At 45.8% G+C, this 24093-nt stretch overlaps 1 protein-coding gene across 1 annotated transcript; it reads left to right on the plus strand.

The window, feature by feature from the left end:
• The first annotated feature begins 864 nt into the window (after nucleotides 1-864).
• Nucleotides 865-22555, plus strand: pdgfra (platelet-derived growth factor receptor, alpha polypeptide). The gene is made up of 29 exons (XM_079158214.1): nucleotides 865-1004; nucleotides 3084-3159; nucleotides 3376-3654; nucleotides 4683-4943; nucleotides 5904-6043; nucleotides 6849-7011; nucleotides 7339-7531; nucleotides 8015-8130; nucleotides 8338-8634; nucleotides 8719-8985; nucleotides 9080-9210; nucleotides 9689-9857; nucleotides 9951-10140; nucleotides 10282-10397; nucleotides 10751-10877; nucleotides 10974-11170; nucleotides 11603-11697; nucleotides 12616-12748; nucleotides 12964-13068; nucleotides 13771-13881; nucleotides 14216-14378; nucleotides 15877-16028; nucleotides 16292-16407; nucleotides 17718-17840; nucleotides 17953-18064; nucleotides 18164-18263; nucleotides 18394-18499; nucleotides 19091-19326; nucleotides 20122-22555. Exons 2-29 carry the CDS (start codon nucleotides 3096-3098, stop codon nucleotides 20267-20269), a joined length of 4410 nt encoding a protein of 1469 aa, XP_079014340.1. The 5' UTR covers nucleotides 865-1004; nucleotides 3084-3095; the 3' UTR covers nucleotides 20270-22555.
• The last annotated feature ends 1538 nt before the right edge of the window (nucleotides 22556-24093 follow it).

A 24093-nucleotide genomic window follows, 5' to 3' on the forward strand; every position in this document is an offset into this window, starting at 1 on the left:
CTCTTCTCTGCCCATAGATAGGTGATTCATAGCGGCCCTTTATTCTCCTGCTGCCCGGCAGGAGAGCCCCGGGGTGTCCGTAAAATAGAGAAAGAGATCCTACTAATAATAACGGCTGTGGAGCAGGACTCGGTAAACAGCTGACGGTCCCATGTGCGTCACATTCTGAGGAAAAAGAAGAACTACCCGGATGGTGTCATTTCTTTCAATGCAATTCCCAACAACAATAACACAGGGAGAAGTGTGTGTGTGTGTGTGTGTGTGTGTGTGTGTGTGTGAGGGTCTGGCTCGCGCTGTGATGGTGTTGGAGCGCCCTCTATATGAGTGCAGCGCTCCTGTTCCCACTTTGTGACTGATGCGCTACTAGACACTGGCTGAGCTCTCGTGCATCTTGCAGAAAATAAGTATTTTTTGTGTGCGTGTGCGTGTGCGTGTGTAAACAGTTTGCACTCACAAAACAAGAACTTGAGAAAAGCTGCAGCACCAGTTCAGACCTTTACTTTGTTTCTTACAAAACAGTTCTTGCACCCAAATTATAAGAAAAAAAGAAAAACATGAAAACGCTGTTCTGCTCCTCGTCTCTCCGGGATATTCGTCTGCAGATCCCCCCCTAAAAAAAAGACTCTTATTTTGAAAAGGGGTCCAGCGCTGTAAAGGGAGGAGGGGAGAAGGAGGGGTGTCATTTCCTCAGACTTATTTACTTTGAGCCAGATGATTACTTTTTTTTCTCTCGGAGGGAGGGAGAAGCGAGGGAGGGGGAGGGGAGGAGGGGAGGGAGGAGGACTGTAACATTGAATCAGTTACAGGTCGCTTAGCTGGAGCGCAGTTGCGAGGACGGTCGCGGATGCGGACAGAGGGTCGCACATATGCTCTCGCAGCGCCGGATCTCTGAGGATTACAGCCGCTGCAACAAAAACAGAAAAGAACCCTCGCTGCGCCTTTTGGAGCGAGCGACGCACAGAGTGGATGTACTAAAGGAATACAAAGAGGGGATTTACTGAAAGGTAATTGAGAGGTTGCCGGGATCCAAAAGATGATTGAAACTCATTTTTTTCTCAGTCTCTTAAAAAGAAAAAAGTGGTTTTTTTCTTAATGGAATAACGCGCGAGGAATGCATCATAAATCAATACTCTTAAAAAGTCTAATAGGAGTTTAATTGCAGACTTAATTAGTTTATCCAATTATGAGGTAAAAGTTCTGTTCTTAAAACAAACAAAAAAAGTTTATTGAAAAGTTGTATTCGCTGATATGGGTTTGCGCTGCCGCCCTGCAACTTTTTGCATGCAACTTTTATATTCTTTTAGACTTTACATTCTTTTTTTGGGGGGGGGGGGGGGGGGTTACCATATGGTCGCGCCCCTGGACGCCGAGCAGTGAGATGCCGCTGACGGATAAAACGCGCTCGGTTTCGGGCCTTCGCACAGCTGGAGGTGTCCCCTCGAAGACGTGACCGTTTGTGGGACGCCGCCCGGCATGTAATGAGGAACACATTGGGAGTTGTACATCGCATCATTGGGTTGTTTTCTTCTTTTTCTCGTGGAATGTGAGGAATTAAAATAAAATAAATACTCGGCACTGCAAATGAGTCCGACTGTGGGCCCCAGAGCTGCAGCTGAGTGGATCTAAGAGGAAGAGGAGGAGGAGGAGGAGGAGAAGAGCGTTTTGGAGCCACGGACGCATTCCTCATTAAGCACCTATACCCCGCTGTGTCACCCGAGGAATACTGAGTGTGCTCAAAAGTGCTCCAATATATAGAAAAGACAAGATAAATTCCAAACTTTTCTTTTATTCTTATTGCACATTTTCTCGTTTTAAGATTCTTTAAAAAAAAACTTTCCATGGAAATCAAACTGTTCTTGATGCGGGACTGAAGTGAAGCACATCCCTCTCTGCAGGGGGGCAGAAAGCTGAGACGAGCCTTATCAGCTGTTAGTCAAATGCATGCGGAGCGATTAATTTACTGTCTGACACATTTTGTGGAGTCGCTTGTTTGGGAGCAGGAGGCGTAAAAGGAGAGCCGGACATACAGGCAGCCGGGCTCGGTTAGATTTACGCGCGGCGGCTGGAGGATCCTCCACAAAAAGAATGTGTTTGAGACGAGGCTGTTTTGTGTCAGTTGATGTGCTTTTGTGGTTACGGTTTTGGTCCGCTGAGCATAGAGTCACAGAAACCCCAGGTTGGATGATTTTAGGATGTTTCGGATGAGCCACAGCGACAGCTTTGCAAGTTAGGGGCCAAAAGTTTTAGTGTTTCGGGAAAAAAACGGAATAGCCACAGAGAGAAAAAGAGTAACAGATATAAGTAACTCCTGAAGCAGAGATGGCTTGAATGGTGTTTTTTTGTGATTTAAAACAGTTTCTTTTAGTGAGCGTCTCTCAAACTGTGTGGCCCCTGACTGAACGCCCTGATCCAGGATCAGACAGACAGGCACACGGGGGGGGGGGGATGTCTGCTGGTGAGCTGCGTGACCAAACCGAACCTGGCAGCCTCTGTGAGACGAGTAGAAAGTCGTAATTCAGGGTCCTTTAGACATTCTATTAGGAAAATATGTTTCGGCCAAACAAACAAAAGAGACAGTTTGCGTGTGCATGTTATAGACTTTGCAATATAGTCAAAGCTTTGAAAAGCGGATATTTTCTTCAAATCAGGCGAAAAGAACAACTCGACTGTTCAAACTGGAGATGATTAGATTCAAAGAGGTTGATGCTGTTAAAATGTGGACTGTGTCGCCCTCTAGCGACCATCTTTATGTTCACTAGCAGCGCATCCTGTCTTCTCATCTACAGCACAGGAATTCAAACGTCTTGTTATCTTCATCCTACAAACACATACTAATAATAATCTACGTAATCCTGTGATACAGTCCAGATTTTTACTGTTTCAGCACAGCAGTGATGTGGGAGACCACAAGCCGAATCCCCCAAAATTCACTCTATAAATCATTATGGGTTAATTAAAGCAAGAAGTCAATACGACATTGATTTATTGATTACATCGTAATGTTATATACTTGTTTAGAACGTGGAGACAGTGGTAGCCTACATTGTTTGTTGACTAAATAAGTCGCCTTTCTGTCTTTAAAGGCTACAACATCCATGATCATGGATGGCCTAAAGACGTGGGTCGTCTTTGGGGGTTTCCTGGTGGTGCTGGTTTCAGGTAAGTTTAAAATAATATATATAAAATATATTTATATATATATATATATATGTATATAATATAATATAATATAATAATACTGATAATAACAATAATAGTAATAGTAATAGTAATAATAATTTAAAATATATATATATATATATACATAACAGGCTAATATACATAATATAGTTTTTTTTTGACAGTTGCTCTAATGTTTACAAAACTATCTTTCAGTTATTTCCGGTCTGTCGCCGCCTACCATCGTGTCCAACGAAGAAGAGTTCATCCTCCGGCCCAGCTCCGTGTTCAACATCAGCTGCACCGGTAAAAGAAACGTCATTTGGGCCGAGCCGCTGCCGAAAAACACCTTCGTGATGCCGGGATACTACACGGCGACGCTTTTCATTTTCAACGCCACCGTAGAAAACACCAACTACTACATGTGTACCTATGAGTCATTGGAGGGCGAACCGGAAGAAGACAATGAGGCGGGAATATACGTCTTCGTCCCAGGTGAACAACCGGTTTTTTCTAAAAATGGCGCCGATAGGCAAACCCGGAAGTTAGCATCACACTGGTTCCCCTCGACCTTTTGGATTATTGCAGAAAATAAGCTCCGTTTTTAAACACAGGTTTAGGATATTTACACGATTTATTCAGTAAAGAGCACCACTTTTTATGGTTTTCTATAAATAAACTATACCACGGTTAACATATGTGTTACTTCATGTCACCGCCGCTAAGCTAGTAGTAGCTAGCGTTGAGCTTAGTGGTCTCCTTTAGCCACTTGTTAGCAACCGCCACCTTTTTAAGACACGTACAAAATATAAAAATTCATCAGATGAGTATTTACTGACACATTTTAATATCGCAAAACAAAAAATTAAAAAACACACTATCAGCGTTAAAAATCCTTTACTTTTTTCTTTTTAGTACATACAAAGTTCCATAAACGTTGTGCTGTTGCGTGCAATGTGGATTTAATTGGGACATTGTCATAACATGGCACCTTAAACTTTGACCCTCTTGCTTATTTATCTGCTGTGCAAAGGATTGTGGGTCAGAATAGCCAGAAAAGCTTTGTGAAAATGCTTGTAGGAAATGTAGGAAAATCCTGGTATTTTGTGGCAAACTGCATTTGACATAATATGCATTGGGACCTATGATTGGGCCATACAAAATCTTTATCCCGGCGTACTAAATAGTATGGTGGAATTGGAACGCACAGATAAGACTTTAAGACGAAGGAACTGGAAGTGTAACAATGCTGACTCATTTCTGGGTTTTAGGACTCATTCCTAGTCATGGGTTTATTGTGTATGGACATTTAAAGTGAGTAGCTAACTATCAGACCAGATGGGGCTGTAGCAGCAAAACCCAAGGGTGTGTTTTATTGTTTATGCATTCAACTTTTAATTTACATTAGGAATAAAATGTTATCTCTTCGATATTAAGCATGAAAAAGAAGCACAGTGGATTAGAAATGATGCTTTTCAATGAAACCGAATGTGACCTCCCTACTCTGCTTTGCACGCACCTAGATCCCCAGGCTCCATTCGTCCCCGAGACCCCCGAAAACTTGGTAGTTCCCATGGACACACCGGGGGTCCCCATCTCCTGCCGGGTGTCGGACCCTGAATCTCACGTCACCCTGAGGAGCGTCCCCAGTGGAGAGGAGATGCTCGCCTACTACGACAACAAGATGGGCTTCTTTGGAAGCCTCTTGCCTGGACGGTACCAGTGTGAAACCACAGTGAACGGCCGGACGCTCACGAGTGACATTTACACCGTGGAGACTGAGGGTAAGTCCAGAAGACGAGGAAAACGGACATTTCATAGATTTGATGTTATATATTCTAAAATTCTAGTATTAATGAACAACTTAGAATGAGAATGTAATTATTGTGTTTTTAAAAAAGCACTTAAGTAATAGGATGCACATTCTAAAACTGCACAGCTGGAATCAATCCCCAAGCCTGTTTACAATGAGAGGGCTGCAGGCATGGACAGATTACTGAAGGGGCCTGCTGGGTTCAGCCCCAGGGGCCCAATAGGTTAGAGGGCCCCTGGGCCAGAGCTTCTGTTTGAAGTTACTGCTAACTAATGTCTTGTTGGGAAGTCACAAAGACACTCAAAACTACCACAGAGATGCGGAACTTGCAAAAGGAGACACAAAACGACCACAACAAGACAGCAAACGACAACAAAGAGATGCAAGCCGACCAAAAAGAGACACAAAACAACTACATAGAGATACAAAACAACTAAAAGGCAACGCGCAAAACAACTTAAAAGGGATGTAAAACGACCAAAACGAAGGACAAAACTACCCCAAAAAGATGTAAAAAAGTATTAAGCTACGTAAAGCAACTACAAAGAGACGCTAAACATAAAAAAAGAGACACAAGACGACTACAACAAGACACAAAAAGACCAAAAATGTGTCTCTTTGAATCTGTGGCCCTTGTTCTTATATAGGAGAGGTGGTGGGGGCCTTTTACACGTCGGTACCCAGGGGCCCATTGTCTCATAATCCGTCCATGGCTGCTGGGTGATCTCACTGCATGAGAGCTGTGACATTATGTCATTATCACAGAGGGAGATGACTTAACACGTCTGCTTTCACTCCGCGTGTGTGTGTGTGCGTGCCTGTGTGTGTGTGCGTGCCTGTGTGTGTGTGTGTGTGTGTCGGTGATGTATGTCGTTATGTTTGGAGCTGTGAGGTGACGGTGCTGATATCTGCTCTCTGGTGGTCCCTTTAGCCCCCGAGGAGGTGGAGGATTTTGACGTGGAGGTGAAAGCCAGCGGGGAGACGGTGAGAGCCGGGCAGCCCTTCAACGTCACATGTGTCGCTCCCACCGGATTCAACTTTCATCAGCAGTGGCTGCATCCGAAAAAACAGGCAAGATGCAGCCCTTTTCCCCTTTTTTTTAAGTTTCAATTGCGTCTCCTCTATGGCTTCATCCATAATAAGCTTTACCTTCTCAGCCTTTCTTGCCCCGTTTCCTTCAACCCCCTGTCACATTTCCATGTTATTTCCTCGCCACAGCAGCACCGAGCCTTAAATTAGCGAATAATGTTTTTCTGCCCTGAACCCGCTGGTGGAATATAGCTCTGAGGACGGCCCTTAGTGGTTACAAAGTATGTGTTAGGAAAGCAGCGAATGCTGTGTCTTCATCCTGCTGCAGTTAACCCCGTACGCAGGACGCTGACAGGAAGTTGTGGACAAATGGCTCGAGGGGAGCCGGCAGTTCAAAAGAAGTAAAAAAAAAAAGAAGAAGAGGGTTGTAAATCCTTTGACCCCATCGACCGTCAGACTAGTAGGACAGATGCTGTCTGACCATGACAGCCAGCTAAACATTTAGTGCTTTTTGAAGTGTCCGCTGAATGACGTGCATGTGCAAATCTTGTTTACATTCATATCCAGATTCATAATTCATCATCTTGTTTCTCTGCATTGGGATTCCTCTAAGTCCTTTTCCAGAGTCTGGGAACGCTGGACTCCTGGTTTTGGACTCAGTCGCAATTACAAGCTTTTTAAACGGCTCTGTGATCCTGATTTATCTGCAATAGCCGAGCAAGTGTTTTAACCATTAGTCCTAAGCAGCAGCAGCACGACGCAACGGATCCCAGAGCTGTAAAACTCTACGATCTTATTACAGAGCTTTCTTTGTGGGTTTCATGTGTCGTTGTCCTGTTTCTCAAAGGCCGTGGACGCAGTTCAGATGAAGCAGACTCTCCCCGACCGGGTCGTCTACACGCTCAGCGTCCCTCGAGCCACCTCTCAGGACAGCGGCGCCTACGAGTGCTCCGTCACCGAGGAGATCAGCGGCGAGGTCCGAGTCAGCAGCGTGGCCGTCACCGTCTTCGGTGAGACTTTTTTTTTAATGAGTTCTCAGCCAAACTCACGCCGCCCACTTAATCCGAATGTAACGTTATCGTCATCCAGTTGAATTCGTTCACAAGGTGCATTTAGTTTCGTGGTGTGTGTGTGTGGAAGTCATTTTCTGCCATCCGACTGTAAAGCTTCACCTCTGCTTTCAACATCAGCTACTGTGTTTTATGGGATGGCTCCAGCAGATGTGTGTGTCAGGCCTCCGCCCGTCCTCCCTCCGCTGTGCTGCACCTCTCACTCACTCTAGAATCTAACCCGTTCACCCATTTTCATCCATTTATTTTCTCTGTTGCTCTCTTCAGAGGAGAATTCCTTCGTGGCGCTGGACCACAGTGGGATTCTGGCCACGGAGTTCGTCAGCCTTTTGGAGGAGACGGAGTTCACCATCCTCATCGACGGCTACCCGGCCCCCAAAGTGTCTTGGCTGAAAGACGGCAGAGACATGTCGCAGAGCTACTACGTCCTCGCCAAGACGAGCCACCTGGAGGGGAACCGGTGAGAATAAAGCTGGCGATTCGTTAATGTGTCGATGGACGAGGCTTTTACAGCTTCAGTTCTGACAGCGATTAAGACGTTTAAAGGAATACTTTTGGGAAATGATATCTGGTTTGTTTGCCGAGTTTGATGAGAAGATACTGATTTCTGTACGATAAACGTGAAGCTGGAGCCGGAGATTTTGAATGCAGCAACAAATTGGTCAAAACTTAAACAGGAAAATAACATTTTGTGTATAATGTGTAAAGTATATAAACATAGAGTTGAATTAAATAGATCTAATTCTAAGTAATAAAGGATTTAAACTAATAACATCAGTGAGCTGGTAGATTTCTTTTGTCACAGAGTCTGGCTAGCTGTTTCCCCCTGTTTCCAGTCTTTATGCTAAGCTAAGCTAACCGCCTTCATATTTACCGTCCCTGCGTGGAAGCGTCAGTAGATAAAATGTATTTATAATAGATATTTGCTTATTTTTTCTCCCAGGTATCAAAGCGTTCTGACATTACGACAGCCTCTGGGGAAAGACGACGGGAACTACACCATCACAGCCCTCAGTGGGTCTCGCTCCGCTCAGTTCTCCTTCAGCCTCAGAGTGAAAGGTAAGACGAGGACAGATAGACAGAAGGGATGGACGAATAGATGGCTCAAACATTCACATGAATAAAAACATATATTTCAAGCAAAGCATCATTTCAATGAGCAGTTACGTTTGAATACCACCACGTGATAATATTTTAATTTATTTGAAGGTGGTCCTTAGAGGACTTTGTGATGACTGAGCTCTGCACACGTCTCTCTTCTTTCAGCCCCCACCTCTCTGATGTTCCCTCCGTCCTCCGCCCCCGTGCTGCTGCCTCAGGCGGAGGAGCTGGTGGTGCCCCTCCACACCCCCTTCACCTTGACCTGTCGGGGAGAGGCCAAACTCGCCTGGAGGACGCCGATCGGCGTGCTCGAGCAAGCGCGGGAGGACAACAGCGGCCTGTTCGTCACCACCGTCGCGGTGGATATAGCCACGGTGATGCACACCGGCTACTACGCCTGCTTCTACAGCCGCAACGCCACAGAGGACGCGGAGGACAGCAGCATCTACATCTATGTGCCAGGTACACAGCAGCCTGGAGCTTTTTGTCTGTTTGTTTTCTATTGTGCTTTGTATTATCTGGTCTGAGAAACTTCTTTTACTCCAGATCCAGATATTCCCTTCGTGCCGTCGCTGGTGCCCTTTGGCAACCACGTCCTGTCCGACCACGAGGACATGGAGATCCAGTGCCGCGTGTCCGATCCCAGCGCTAACGTGACTCTGGTCAACGTGGACACCCAGCAGCCCGTTAGCAGCGTTTACGACAGCAAGAGGGGCGCGTTGGGAGTGTTCACCGCTGGAACCTACGTCTGCAAGGCTCTCGTAAACGGGGAGGAGCACTACAGCGGGGAATACATCGTCCACGGCTGGGCAGGTGCTTCACCTTTCAGATATCTAACCAGCTCCGTGCTTTCTTTCTTTTATTTCCCCCCCCACACATGTTGCTAATGTTAATTGTTGCATCTCAGGTGGCGCCGCGCTGCATGTCGAGCTGACGGCCAAGCAGACCGCTCTGCTGGTGGGAGACGCCATCACCGTCACCTGTCTGGCTCGGGGGTCTGAGATCCTGGAGGATCACTGGAAATACCCCGGAAAACTGGTGAGGACACGGGTCGTCCTATGCAGCACAAATAAATGAGTGTGTTTGGGTGTCAGTCTCCCAAAAGTCCTATTGCTGGGTGGTTTGAAACTCAAATAACGTTGTTTTCATTGACAATTATTTTTCTCAATTAATCGATTAGTCATTTGGTGTCATGTGTGTATCTGTGTTTCCCAAATCCCAAGATGTCTGTCTTTTTTCTTCCACAACTAGAAAACATTCAGTTTACTGTCACAGAGGAGGAAAGAAACTAGAACATGTTTACTTGTAAGAAGCTGGAATCAGATCATTTTTAAAACCGATTAATCGATTAGTTGTTTGGTCTATAAAATGTCAAAACTTTATGAGAAATGGTTTTTCCAAAGCCCAAGATGACGTCCTCAAATGTCTTGTTTTGTCCACAACTCAAAGATATTCAGAGAGAGGAAACCAATCGATTGAAAGCTCAACGTTCCTGATGTTCCTTGTTGTTTGACAGGCTAATCGTGGAATCAAAACAGTGCACGAGAACAAGAGGGATCAGGAGATCCATTACACCCTGACGATCCCGCAGGCCTCAACCAAAGACAGCGGCATCTACTCGTGCTCCATCACCGATATCATCAGCAACGAGAGCCAGACCAAGGAACTGGCTATTAGAGTTTTTGGTACGAAAACTTTTTATTTTATTTACTTAGCGTTCTTTCGTAAATTCTCTCTGAATTGAGCGCTGATTGTCCGTCGGCCTCTTTCCCTAACAGCGAGTGAGTTCATGTCCGTCTGGCCGGAGTTCAGAGAATATGAATCGGCGGAGCTGGACGAGGTCCGGGAGTTCAGGGCCGAAATCAGCTCCTTCCCCAGCGCTCACGTCACCTGGCTCAAAGACGGCGTCCCGCTCAGCGACGTGACGGCGGAGATCTCCACCAGCCTCCGGCAGCTCAGCGAGACCAGGTGAGCCTCCCGCCCGAGGTCGACTAATGACGAGTTCCCGCACGTCAAAACAGGCCTCTCATTAGGACTCGGTGCGACTGTGAACCTCCACGACTGTTGTGTTTTAAATTGCAGTCTCTGGTTTGTGTCGCTCTGTTTTAGCTACACGGGTGTTCTCACCCTGATCCGGGCCAAGGAGGAGGACAGCGGGAACTACACCATGCGGGTGGAGAACGGAGACCAAAGACGAGACGTCGGATTGATCCTGGAGGTGAAAGGTCAGAATGCCCCTTTATGTCTTTTCCTCACATGTTAGTCTCAAGTTACCTCCTCTGAAGTTATGCATTTTATTCTATCAAGTGTGTTTTATTTTCCATATTTTCGTTTCTTATGTACTGATGTATATGTATGCTGTAAATATGGGAACTGATGTTTAAGTTTTTAGACAAACTGGTGTTTACTGAGGTAATAAATCAAGAGAGAAGTAGAGTCATTTTCCCCTGGTGGTCAGTAGAGAGAATGCAGCTTTAACACATGAAGCATTAGCTTCACTTTTCTGAACCGGAGGTTGCTGCCTGATTTACACAAACATTGCAAAGCTTACCCCCCCTGATGTTGGACTATGTTACAGTGCCTGCAGTCATTGTGGACCTGATGGACATCCACCACGGCTCAGCCGCCGGCCAGTCTGTGGTGTGCATCACCAGAGGGCAGCCCACTCCGGTGGTGGAGTGGTTCGTCTGCAAGAACATCAAACAGTAAGTTTCTTCTTTAGAGCGACAGCCAACAGAGATGCTTGGATCGGCCGCAGACACTTTGATTGACGTCACGTCTCTCGTCCTGTTTGTTTTAAGTTGTGCCAACGACTCGTCGGCCTGGGTGCCGCTCCCCGCCAACTCCACGGAGGTCACGATGGACTCGCACATCGACGAGGAAAGCAACCTGGAGAGCCAGGTCATGTTTGGTCACCTGGAGGGCACGCTGGCGGTGCGCTGCCAGGCCAGGAACGAAATGGGCATCGTCAGCAGGGAGGTCAAACTGGTGTCCAATGGTAAGACAACACACACACACACACACTTGACATTTTATGTTTGTTGTTGTTGTGGAGTTGCTTCCGTTTGTGACACTCGGAGTGCGACAGCGTCACAGCAGCTGTCAGACGATGAGTTTGTGGTGAGACAGCTGATAGGAGGCTCTTATTGTGAAGGCTAATTCAGGAAAAGCGAGAGATCGTTCGGCCATTTGTTCCTTCCAGATGAGCTTTACACCCCCATCCTCACCCACTCCCCCTAGACCAGCCTCTGTCCCCTCCCCCACTCCCGTGTTTTCTCCCCAGGATGCCTTTTGGTCCCAGTAAACTGACAGACGACATATGTTGTGCAACACGTGTTTCATTGAAAGCGTTTCATTTAGTCACGCCGACAGACATCATGTCATGTGATGGACCATGTTAACACGTGTGACCCCCCCCCCCCCCTCACAGGCCCTCACCCAGAGCTGACTGTAGCTGCTGCTGTGCTGGTGCTGCTGGTCATTGTCATCATCTCACTCATTGTCTTGGTTATTATCTGGAAACAGGTACTGTTGGCACCATTATGCATTCATTCTCACGTGTTCATCTGTTCTTCTGCACTTGTTTATGTATTTTGGGAAATTTTGTTTTTTTTTATAGCGAAGTAGCCCGACAAAGTCGAGCGTGAATTCACTGATTTCCGGTGCAAATTCCATTTTAGTCACAAAATAATTAAATCAATCAATAAAAAACAATACAAGCTATCCAGACAGAGACGGTCCCAGAGGCTAATTAACTAATTAACTACAAAATACATAAAATAATCAAACCCAAAACCTTTTCCTGCAGCATTAAAGCGCTAGGATTAGCTGATGCTAACTACTCGAGGTCAACGTCTCAGCCTCAACCAGCAACGCATGGCGGGTCTTTACGTGTGACCCACGTATAGCGTTAGCAAGCTACATTAGCATCTTGATCGTATCCCAGCTGCCGGCGATCTCAAGCCGTGTATTGTCCTTTTTGTTCGTCGCAGTGTTTCTTGAACAATATTAGGCGAGAAACTAAATTAATAAGAACTTCCCCCATTTTGGCAGCAGGTTTACTATAACCTGGAGGTTTGACATCACTTGGATTTCATTGGTCAAAGATATATTTCTGCAGGCGGAACATCCCACTTAAGTCCTTCAAAATATTTGTACCTCCGCACAAGTGTTCCACAGGGATGTGCAAACTTTCATAAGAACCCACAAAATACGTCTTTCAGACGAACATCTGTGCTCATTTCTGGTTATCCACCAAACAGCAGCGCTCCCACCCAAAGCAAAGTCTCCTGACTTAATATAATACATAATAAATGAAACAAAATTTCCTATCATTGCAAGGCTTTGGAGAAAATGGCTGTTAAAACTGTCCCAAATATGAGACCCCCGTACGGCATCCAACAGTGCTGATTAATCAGCTCTTACGTGTGTTCTGTCTTTCAGAAACCGCGCTACGAGATCCGCTGGAGGGTCATCGAGTCTGTGAGCCCGGACGGCCACGAGTACATCTATGTGGATCCCATGCAGCTTCCCTACGACTCCAGATGGGAGTTCCCCCGAGACAGACTCGTGCTCGGTGAGCTGACATATCATTTTTCCGATGCTCGAGCTGTAAGACCTTTTAAGTCTCGAGCTTATCTTGCTCGGGCAGAAGAAGCGGGTTTGGTTTGACTCGGCCACAGATGAGAAAGCCACGAGGCGTCCGAAGAGCGTCGTCTGTGTTTGTGAAGCTTTCTTCTGTCTGCCGTCTGTTGATGAAGTGGCTTCTTCACGTCGTGTGTCTCTCTCCAGGTCGTATCCTGGGCTCCGGAGCCTTCGGGAAGGTGGTGGAGGGCACCGCTTACGGACTGAGCCGCTCCCAGCCCGTGATGAAGGTGGCAGCCAAGATGCTGAAACGTGAGTTCAACAGATCACAGCTTCGCAAGACTTTAAAGACGTCGCTGCAGGTCATGTGAGACGTGTTGTAGGGAGTTATAGGGTGTTAGGTGAGAAGTCGGGGAGTTGTTTGTCGATTAATTGGATTGGAATGTGGTTATCACAAGCTTAAAGGGAGAGTTCACCTCTAAATCAAAACGCATATTTCTCCTCTTACCTGTGGTGCTCTATAGTCATCTAGATGGTTTTATTGTGTTTTAACCTGTTTTCATGTTCATGAAACGGCTCACAACCTCTTTGATAACTTAATTTCCTTTGAGTGCCATCAAGTCACATTATATTAGAGAGAAGACCGACATCTCACACACAATCTAGACAGATAAAGAGCTCCAAGGGTAAGAGGAAGAATGTGTATTTTAGATTTTAGGGTGAACTGTCCCTTTAAAAGAGCACTAGTCCTCCTTTAGCTTAGTGGTGGAGACGTGAAGTTCCTTTATACTGATAGTGAATTCAAATCAGTGACACAAAATATTAGGCCTGTTGAACCATTTAATACCAAAATACTGAAAACAGCTGATTGTATTCAACTACTGCAGAACTTTGGGGAAAGGAAAGATACTTCAGAGTCTGCAGGATCATAAATGCACCTTTTTAACAAGATGAAGGCTTGAATGTTGTTGATCACACGCGATGATAGTCACATGTTCCCACGCCTCCTCTCAGCCACGGCCCGCTCCAGTGAGAAGCAGGCCCTGATGTCCGAACTGAAGATCATGACTCATCTCGGACCACATCTGAACATCGTTAACCTCCTGGGAGCGTGCACCAAATCAGGTAAACAACACACACGAACACAAACAGAGCTTTAGTTTAAGTTTCCTCTTCTCTGCAATCTAGCCACCGCTTTACCCAAGAGGCACACAATAACGCGCACGTTCATGCTGCTTAAAAGGAAAAACCTGCACGCACATTCACACTCATTCAGATGATTTACAGCCCGGAGAGACCGGCAGCTCCCGTCTCCGCTCTGTGGTGGGCGTGGTGTTTTACGGCAGAGTGGAGGCTTTGCCCTCCCGACTGAGCTTTTCAGCCTTTACGAGCCTCTCTGATAAGATTAGCCTGCAGACTGACGCCGATGCTCCGACTCTTATCTCCCCGCGGTTCCCAGGCCCCATCTACATCATCACGGAGTACTGCTTCTACGGGGACCTGGTCAACTACCTGCACAAGAACAGGGACACCTTCCTCAGCCTGAACCCGGAGAACCCAGAGAAGAGCAAGAAAGAGCTGGACATCTTTGGGATCAACCCTGCAGATGAGAGCAGCAGGAGGTTTGTGTCTTACATTTAAAAACAAATTGGAATTCAGTTATTGTGTTCGGAAAATGTTAAGTGAGAGGACGAAAGCACACATTGAAGTACACCGTCCTCATTTAAAAACCCTTTTAGGCCGCAGGAACTTTCCTCAGGGACGAGGAACCTTTGAAGGAACTCATTGCGTTTGAACTTTTTAATACTTTCTGAAAGGAAACTTTCAGGTTGGGGTTTGCAGGGATGACCGTCGCTGATTGGTCAAACTCAAACAAACAAGGAAGTACTCTAGTGTCATTTTACGACAAATGATGAGCTCTTCTCTTTGTTTAATAGCATTAAAAGTAAAGTTAGTCTTTGCTGTCGGCTTCTCGACTCATTTTGAACAAATACTGAGAGAAAAAGAGAGATTTTCTGATTATTTTAACGGCGGTTACGTTCTATACAGGCGGCCACCCTCTGTTTCCGAAAAGTGTCGTATCTTAAAGCTGCATTCTCTCTAATGACCAGCAGGGGGCGACTCCTCTGGTTGTATAGAAGTCTATGAGAAAATGACTCTACTTCTCTCTTGATTTATTACCTCAGTAAACATTGTAAACATGAGTTTATGGTCTCAATCTCTAGTTTCAAGTCTTCTTCAATACAGCATGATGTTCATTTAGTAAATGATGGTCCATTTAGAGTCAAACAGACCATAAAGCAGGGGATGCTTTAGGGCGGGGCTACACAGTGATTGACAGGTCTCTGCCACAGAGTTGTCCGTGTTTTCGTCTTACAGCTTTAACCCTTTCACGGTGTGCTTTCGCTTAATGAAAGGAATGAAAGGACATTTACTGTGGAGACAAATGCTCAGATTCATTTTCCTCCTCCTGCTTTTCATTCATTTTAACGTGCATCAGTAAACACGATGCTGACCAAACCTCAGGTTGATTGTTTTTAGTTAAATATGCAAACACACTGAGCTGCAGGCTGCACACACACACACACACACACACACACACACACACCCCTAATCGGTAACTCTATCGCCATTTTCTCCACGGTTGAGGAGATCATCTGGCGTCTTCGCTTTAATCAAATCGCAGCCTGAAGTGGTCTCAGCTTTCAGCCCTAATGTCATTGCTCTGGAGGTACCTGTTAATTCTGTCCGGCCCGGCGTCCGCGGTGAGACAGCAGCCCTCTCTCTGATGACTCACAGGGACCACACCTCGAAATTTGACCATAACATGATTTCATCCCGGCTGCCGTGTACCAGACTCAACCACATCTTCCTCTAAGGCCGGGCCAGAGAACACACACACACACACACACACACACACTCACACACACACACACACACACACACACACACACACACACACACACACACACTCTCACACACACACACACACACACACACACACACACACACACACACACACACACACTCACACACACACTAAGGGACAGATTCAGATGTATAACATGATGTATTGTCACCACATCATGGCTTTAATGGTCTCCTTCTCTCTGCACACAGTTATGTGATCCTGTCCTTCGAGAGCAAAGTGGACTACATGGACATGAAGCAGGGCGACAACACTCAGTACGTCCCCATGCTGGAGATGAGCGACCCCTCCAAGTACTCCGACATCCAGAAGTCTGAGTACGACCACCCGCCCTCTCAGAAAGGTACGCACGCCGCTCGCCCCTCTCCTCTGAGCTACTGCTTGTGCACTGGCTCGGCTTCAGCGCTGGTTTTGAGGGGTGCACCCTTCTCAGGATTTAGTCCCTGTAATTACACGGAGAGGATAATTATAGCAGGGAGCATAATAATGCCCAGTTTCTCCCTGCCCATTAGTTCAGAAGCCAGGTTTGAGCAGCCGGTGCTATATTTACGGTACGTGATGAACCTATATACTCATGGCTGCTTTCTGTGTGTTTACTTAAACCAGAGGACGAGATGGACGAGCTGCTGTCAGACGACATGAACGAGGGCCTCAGCACCACCGACCTGCTCAGTTTCACCTACCAGGTGGCCAAAGGGATGGAGTTCCTGGCTTCCAAGAACGTACGTTCTGTCCACAGAGACACAATAAATGAAAATATTGTTGTTTTTTTACACATTTGTACAGCTTTGAGTTTAGGCGTGGATGGGTTATGAGACGAGGGGCCCCTGGGCAGAGACATGTGAAGGGCCCCCACCTCTCCAATATAGGAACAAGTGCCAAAGATCCAAAGAGACTTATTATTGGTTGTTTTGCATCTCTCTGTAGTCATTTTGCATCACACTGTAGTTGTTCTCCGTCTCTTTTTGATCGTTTTGCATCCGTCTTTGGTTGTTTTGCGTCTCTTTTTGGTAGTTTTGCATCCGTCTTTGGTAGTTTTGCGTCTCTTTTTTGTAGTTTTGCGTCTCTTTTTGGTTGTTTTGCGTCTCTTTTTGGTAGTTTTGCATCCGTCTTTGGTAGTTTTGCATCTTTTTTTGTAGTTTTGCGTCTTTTTGGTTGTTTTGCGTCTCTTTTTGGTAGTTTTGCATCCGTCTTTGGTAGTTTTGCGTCTCTTTTTGGTAGTTTTGCGTCTCTTTTTGGTAGTTTTGCGTCTCTTTTTGGTAGTTTTGTTTCTCGTTTTGGTCGTTTCTTGTCTCCGTGGTTGTTTAGCATCTTTTTCTAGTCGTATTACATCTTGTTTTGGTCATTTTGTGTCTGGTTATGGTTCTATTGCGTCCTCTTTTTGGTGGTTTTGTGACTTCCTACCAAGAAATATAAGCAGTGACTTCAAACATGCACAGGCCCAGGGGCCCCCTGACCTGTTGGGGCCCCTGTGTGCCTGTCAGTAATCCGTCCATGGCTTTAGGTCCTGCAGCCTCACATTCCCCCTGCTTTCCCGCTGGTTGTGGATTTTGTCCTATACGGGGACAGCGGTGCCGGCCAAAGGGGGACTGAAGCCGTCGGGTGATAAGCGGTCTGCTGGAGGCTGCTGAGCCCACTCAGGAGAGCAGCCAGGGGCCGAATATAGCAGCAGCACAGCCAGGGCTAGAATTACCGGGCTGCAGCCACAAGCTATCCGCTCAGCTTCATAGTTATTATCCCTAAATATCCAGCGGTCACGGCCGTCCCTCCAACTGGCATGTTTACACAAAGGCCGAGCTTTATAAAGCAAAATGAAACGGCATTAAAAAATGAAATGAAACACTTCCAGAAATAGATGCAGCCGGTAGCTGTGGGAGCGAAATGAGTTGGTTCTGGAAACAGATGGAACTGAGAGCGCTGGACTCACCTTTCTGCTTCCTCTCTCTCTCTCTCTCTCTCTCTCTCTCTCTCTCTCTCTCTCTCTCTCTCTCTCTCTCTCTCTCTCTCTCTCTCTCTCTCTCTCTCTCTGTAGTGTGTTCATCGGGACCTCGCCGCCAGGAACGTCCTCCTCTCTCAGGGAAAGATAGTGAAGATCTGCGACTTCGGACTGGCCCGAGACATCATGCACGACAACAACTACGTCTCCAAAGGGAGTGTGAGTCTCCGCTCGCACGCGGCCTTCACTTAAAACACGGCTTTATTAGTCTTTGTTTTCATAACGGTTTTTGCAAAGCGAGACTGAACATTTCCTCCCCGTCGTCACGCAGACTTTCCTGCCCGTGAAGTGGATGGCCCCCGAGAGTATTTTCGACAACATGTACACCACTCTGAGTGACGTCTGGTCGTACGGCATCCTGCTCTGGGAGATATTCTCCTTAGGTGAGCTCACCGCACGCGTCTGTCAGAGAAAATAAACCTCTTCAGATTGGAGTTGGATGATGAGAATCTGTTTTGGTTTGTTTCGGGGGGGGTCTGAAGGTGGAACCCCGTACCCGGGCATGGTGGTGGATTCAAGCTTCTACAACAAGATCAAGAGTGGATACCGGATGTCCAAACCGGAGCTCGCACCAGACGACGTGTACGTGATCACACGAATCATCACGCGTGCTGTGACGAGGAATGCGCCTCGTCTCTAGCGGTGACGTTCAGCGGCTGACATGAGTCAAAACTACAAGTTGACGTCGCCTGTCTTTGCTTTATTCTTTCAGGTATGAGATGATGATGAAGTGCTGGAACAGCGAGCAGGAGAAGAGGCCTTCGTTCATGGGTCTGAGTGACACGGTTTCTTCTCTGCTGCCCTCCAGCTACAAGAGGGTGAGTCCCCCCCCCCCCCCCCCCCGACCCCTCAGACCTCTTTGGATTCCTAACACCTGCTTTCTTGCTTTACCACGTCTCATTCTCGACCTCGTGCACATTCTGTTCCTTTTCTTTCTTTTTGGCGTTCTCCAGGCTGACGATTGACTCCTCCCCCTCGCGCTTTTTTCATTTGAGTCGTGTTGCCGAGCAAAGTGCAGGTTTTTAAAAAAAAGAGTCTCATTTAAAAACACCCCCTCCACTTCCTGAGAGTGCGTTAGAAGTGTTTCTGTGAACCCAACAAGTGATTAGAGAGCAGCTGGACGAGCGGGTAATGACGCGGCCCCCGGTTCTCGCCTCCACCACCACCACCCAGCCTAAATTACCCCATTAAGCTCCACGCCACACATGGCACATCAAAACAGTCGTACCTCTGCCTCCTTCACAGCGGGTTTAACGGCCCGGGGGGGGTGATCGCACCATCCAGCTGGCAGCACAACCAGCGCTCGCACACACTCGTACCTCCTGAGGCGTTACTGTGACCTTTTTATTCATTCTGTCTTTTTATATATTCACTGAACTCTCGACGTGTCCGTCTCTCTCTTGTCGCAGCATTACGAGCGGGTGAACCACGAGTTCCTGAAGAGCGACCACCCGGCCGTGACTCGGGTGTGCGTGGAGAACGACGACGCCTACGTCGGCATCAGCTACAAGAACCAGGGCAAGCTGAAGGACCGGGAGAGCGGCTTCGACGAGCAGCGGCTGAGCTCCGACAGCGGCTACATCATTCCCCTCCCCGACCTGGACCCCATATCTGACGACGAATACGGGAAGAGGAACAGACACGGGTAAAGAAACCCAAACGTTCACCTCCGCTGCTCTACCGGATATAACGTTGATGTCTTTTAACACTTTTTACTCGCCCCTGTACACATTGTTTTAAGGACTCACATCCTAACTCAACTCCTGTATGAGAAGACTCACTCTTTAGCTTGTGGACCGTACACACACTGTTTAGTTTCATAATGTCTTCTCACGTTTTACATTTTCATCACAGCAACAAAACACTTTCAAATGAAGCAAAGACACTTTCCCCTCTGACCTCTGTAAAGAGCGCTCGTTCTCCCAACGTTTCAGGATTCACTCGCTGTGTTTCACACGTTGAGCTCATCAAGTTAAATGTTTTCATCGACCAGTAATCACTGCAGGTCAAGTAGTTGTTCAAAATGGCAGCGACATCTAGTGTTTATACTAAGAAGTGCAACGAGCAAATGTATTAGATACATTTATAACTTGTACTCAAGTTCATACTTAATATTCTAGTTTCTTTTTTTTAAATTCACCGCGGGCCGCTTAAAATCTAAATGGACCATCATTTACTAAATGAACATCATGCTGTATTGAAGAAGACTTGAAACTAGAGATTGAGACCATAAACTCATGTTTACAATGTTTACTGAGGTAATAAATCAAGAGAGAAGTAGAGTCATTTTCTCATAGACTTCTATACAACCAGAGGAGTCGCCCCCTGGTGGACATTAGAGAGAATGCAGCTTTAACACATGAAGCCCCACGGGGGCGTTTGCCTCATTGCTGTGTTCACCACAGACGACACTAACTTGTGTTCTTCGTGTCCTCTGCAGCTCTCAGACGTCCGAGGAGAGCGCCATCGAGACGGGCTCCAGCAGCTCCACTTACGCCAAGCGCGAGGGTGAGACGCTGGAGGACATCACGCTGCTGGACGAGATGTGTCTGGACTGCAGTGACCTGGGGGAGGACAGCTTCCTGTGACCAACACCCAGCGAAGGAGGGGAGGGGGAAAGAGCTGTGAGGACGCAGAACACTAGAGATACAAACTTGTTAAATCAACCAAAGACTCGTTGCTGCTGCTCCTCCTCCTCCTCCTCCTCCTCCTCCTCCTCCTCCTCCTCCTCCTCGACCGCCCATTCAGAGGACAGAACTAAAGAACCACTTCACCGTCTGGATGTGGTGGCAGTACGCACCTTCACTCCTCCCTGGACGCTGCCCTGCCTGTTGGGCCGGAGGAGCGAGCGCCGAAGAGAACGTGACACTTTAAGGGACTCGAGAGAACCACCGAGCCGGAGCGTCGGACCTGAAACGGATCATTTTCATTTGCAAAGCTTTATTCTATCGGGCATTCTTTAACAGCAATATAAGCAAGAAGGGACAAACTCAACTCCACAGGATATCATTCACATGAGATATATATATATATATATGTGTATAGTTAACCACTACAGATGCACTACACTAAAGGAGTCCAATACTAGCAGCAGCATTGGCAGGTAGACTCACTTCACACTCACCTGCTGCCGATTAGAAGAGCAGAACATCTGGACTTTGTGTTTTTTTGCGTACGAACTGATCACATACTGTTTGTTTTCTCTAATAGCAGGAACACGTGCGGTATTTCAAATTTATTTTTTTACTTCATCATTACGTAAAGGTGTGTTATTTGTGAATAACGTGGTTCTGAGAGAAAAAGATCTTTTGAGTCGCCCGACCAGCACGTCACCCCCGACAGACTGCAGTCACGCGGGCTCTGACGACACTAAGAAAGTGTGATTGTATTGTAAATAGCTCCAGAGTTGTTGTTTTTATATAAGAGAGACTTATTGGGATAACAGTTATTTTTATGTAAGCACATATTAAGCTTCTGCAATGCTTCCAATGATGCTTCTGCTGAATCCATCGCAACAAAGCAAATATAACTCATTCTCCTCCTGTAGGAATCACATTTGCGGTCATATAGTGGACAGCGTACAGTCTCTGACGATATTTGCGGATTAGAAATATTCATATTTGATCATGTTTTTAATGTACGATATGGATAGTAATCAATCTAGCTACAACAAAATGAGGAAGTTCATCACGTCAGTAAACAAAGAGCTTCAGCAGCAGGTTGTGTTCTCCTGTCTCGCACCGTACCGTCTGTCCCGACGTCTTCAAAGGTCGGCAGCGATGACGTGTTGTTGAAGTCCAACAGGAAGTCGGCATCTCACTGGTTCCCTCAACAAGAAGCCAATGAGCTTCATCAATCAGCAGAAGTAAAAAGCTAACAGCTATAAACCACAGACTGTGTACAGGAAGTGGACGTAGTTGCTGTAACGTCACCCGTCGGTTTGTGGTCTGCTGTTTTGAAGCCTTGACTTCAGCATTTTTGTCCGTCGCCATCTTGTTTTTTTTGTAACCAGTGAACATGAGGAGGAGTGACGTAGAGACTCCGTATACGTCTCTGGTAGAGACCTGTCAATCACAGTAAGCCGAAAGCATCCCCTGCTTTATGGTCTGTTTGACTCTAAATGGACCATCATTTACTAAATGAACATCATGCTGTATTGAAGAAGACTTGAAACTAGAGATTGAGACCATAAACTCATGTTTACAATGTTTACTGAGGTAATAAATCAAGAGAGAAGTAGAGTCATTTTCTCATAGACTTCTATACAACCAGAGGAGTCGCCCCCTGGTGGACATTAGAGAGAATGCAGCTTTAACACATGAAGCTTTAGCTTCTAAATTCCCCACAGTAGTATTTACTGACCTATCGTAGAACAAAACCACAGACCTTCTTTCAGACATCAACAAAAACACACTGACTTCCAGACGATTGAACAGGAAGTGTAAAAATGATTACTTCCTGGTTTTAGGACTCACTCCTGCGGCTCTCTATTAGCAGGTTCTAGTTAAACTCAGACGCTAGATGGACTATCCATCCAATCATGTCGATGTTATACATCAGTTTATGTGTAGACTCTGTAACCCAGCTACTGTACCAGCTGTGCCACTGCCATTCCTGTTGACTGTGATATAATCTGCTACCAGTTGTTGCACTTTCCTCCTTTTTCTTCCATTTTGTTTTTGGATGTTGCAGAAAGAAGACGTAGACAGAAAGCTCTCGAGACGTGTAGTGAGCCCGTGTGGATGTGAATGTTTGTGACGTGTTGACGGTACAGTATCTGTAATAATAGCTAATCACCCCCCCAATATGATGAGTTAATACTATGTTTCAATATGTTACATCATGTACATTCAGATGATTTATATTTCAATAAATGATTTATAATGTAAACAAAGAACAAGGCCTCTCGCTCCCTGTGGTTTTAAAGGATTACACACCCAAACAGATTTATGAGCTGTCCCGCTACACTCCCAGAGGGGCCAAGCCCCGCCCCTTTCCGCTGGACCAAATATAGAATCATAAAGTACATATTTGTCCCGGGGGATATCAGATGCAGCATTTCTGGACAAGAACAATAAGACTCTTTATTCATGAATATAACGTGTTGGTAATAAAAACATCAACATGACTAATACAAGACTGGTAGAAGACGTGCCTCTGGGCATGTCACACCCACACACACACACACACACACACCCACACACACATGACCAGCGCTGTGAGGGGAAATACATAGATCGTTCACTGTAGATACTAAATAAAAGTACAACAATGTTAAATACTGTAACAGTCGTGCATTCCTGTCCCGGGGGTCGTGTGATGATTGATTGAGGCAAGAAAGAAGAATCATTTCTGAGACTTTTCTTCAACCTTTGCTTTTGCTATAAAATGTTTTGATGATTTTTATGTTTAAATATAAAAATGAGGCATTTTCTAATTAAATACAGTATATGCATACATTTCCAATACAGAAATCTAAACATTGAATAAAGCCAGACTCAAAACTCGTGTTTCATGTTGTTAAAGTAAAGTCAAAGGCTGTTCTGGAGGGAATGTCTCTATCTCTTTGTATCAAAACAGCTATTAAAAAAATCTATTTTCTCCATGTTTTTATTAATAAAATGTAGTATAAATGAGTCTGTGAATGATGTGTGAACAAACCTCTCTGTGTTAACCTTCAGAACATAGAGCGGGTCAAAACATGAACTCATAGATATCACCATGAAACTTCACCACTTCATTACTGACGGTCACTAATGGTAACTTTTAGTGAATTTAGGAGAAATCTACAGACACAAACAGACAAAGAAGTAAAATAAACAAGAAATATTATGGAATAAAAACACACCAAAAACTTAAAACTGATCAGCGCATGAAAAACAATGTTTTATCACTTTAATCTAACAATGCGGTGTGTTTTATATGCTTGTACTGTGTTTTTTTGTGTGTAAAATATTAATCTAAAAAGTTCCTACAGCAGATAAAACCAGTAGAGTAAAATATTACCTCTAAAATGTAGTATAAAGTGTTTCATTGCTATGAAATGTGGTATTTTGTCGCACAAAATGGAAAAATTCAGGTAAAGTAAAAGTACCTCAAACTTGTAATTCAGTAGAATATTTGAGTAAATGCAGTCACTTCCCATGCATGCAATCACAATCACACTAATATTACATTTAGATATATTTATTAAATAGCAGTTTTCGTTGCTGTTTCCTCCCACCAGAGGGAGGCAGAGTCTAGCTAAAGCTCGGTGCATTCAGGCGTAGGAGATGGAGTGGGAGAAAAGGAAGATGTGATGTTGAGGCCCAGCTAATGATCTGAGCCTGCAGGTGTGCGTGGTGGACCATCTCCAACAGTAATCAGGAACAACACCGGAGGGTGTGTGTCCTGAGTTAAGCATACAGTTTTA

The sequence above is a fragment of the Pholis gunnellus genome (assembly GCF_910591455.1).
Source record: "Pholis gunnellus genome assembly, chromosome: 4".
NCBI lineage: Eukaryota > Metazoa > Chordata > Actinopteri > Perciformes > Pholidae > Pholis > Pholis gunnellus.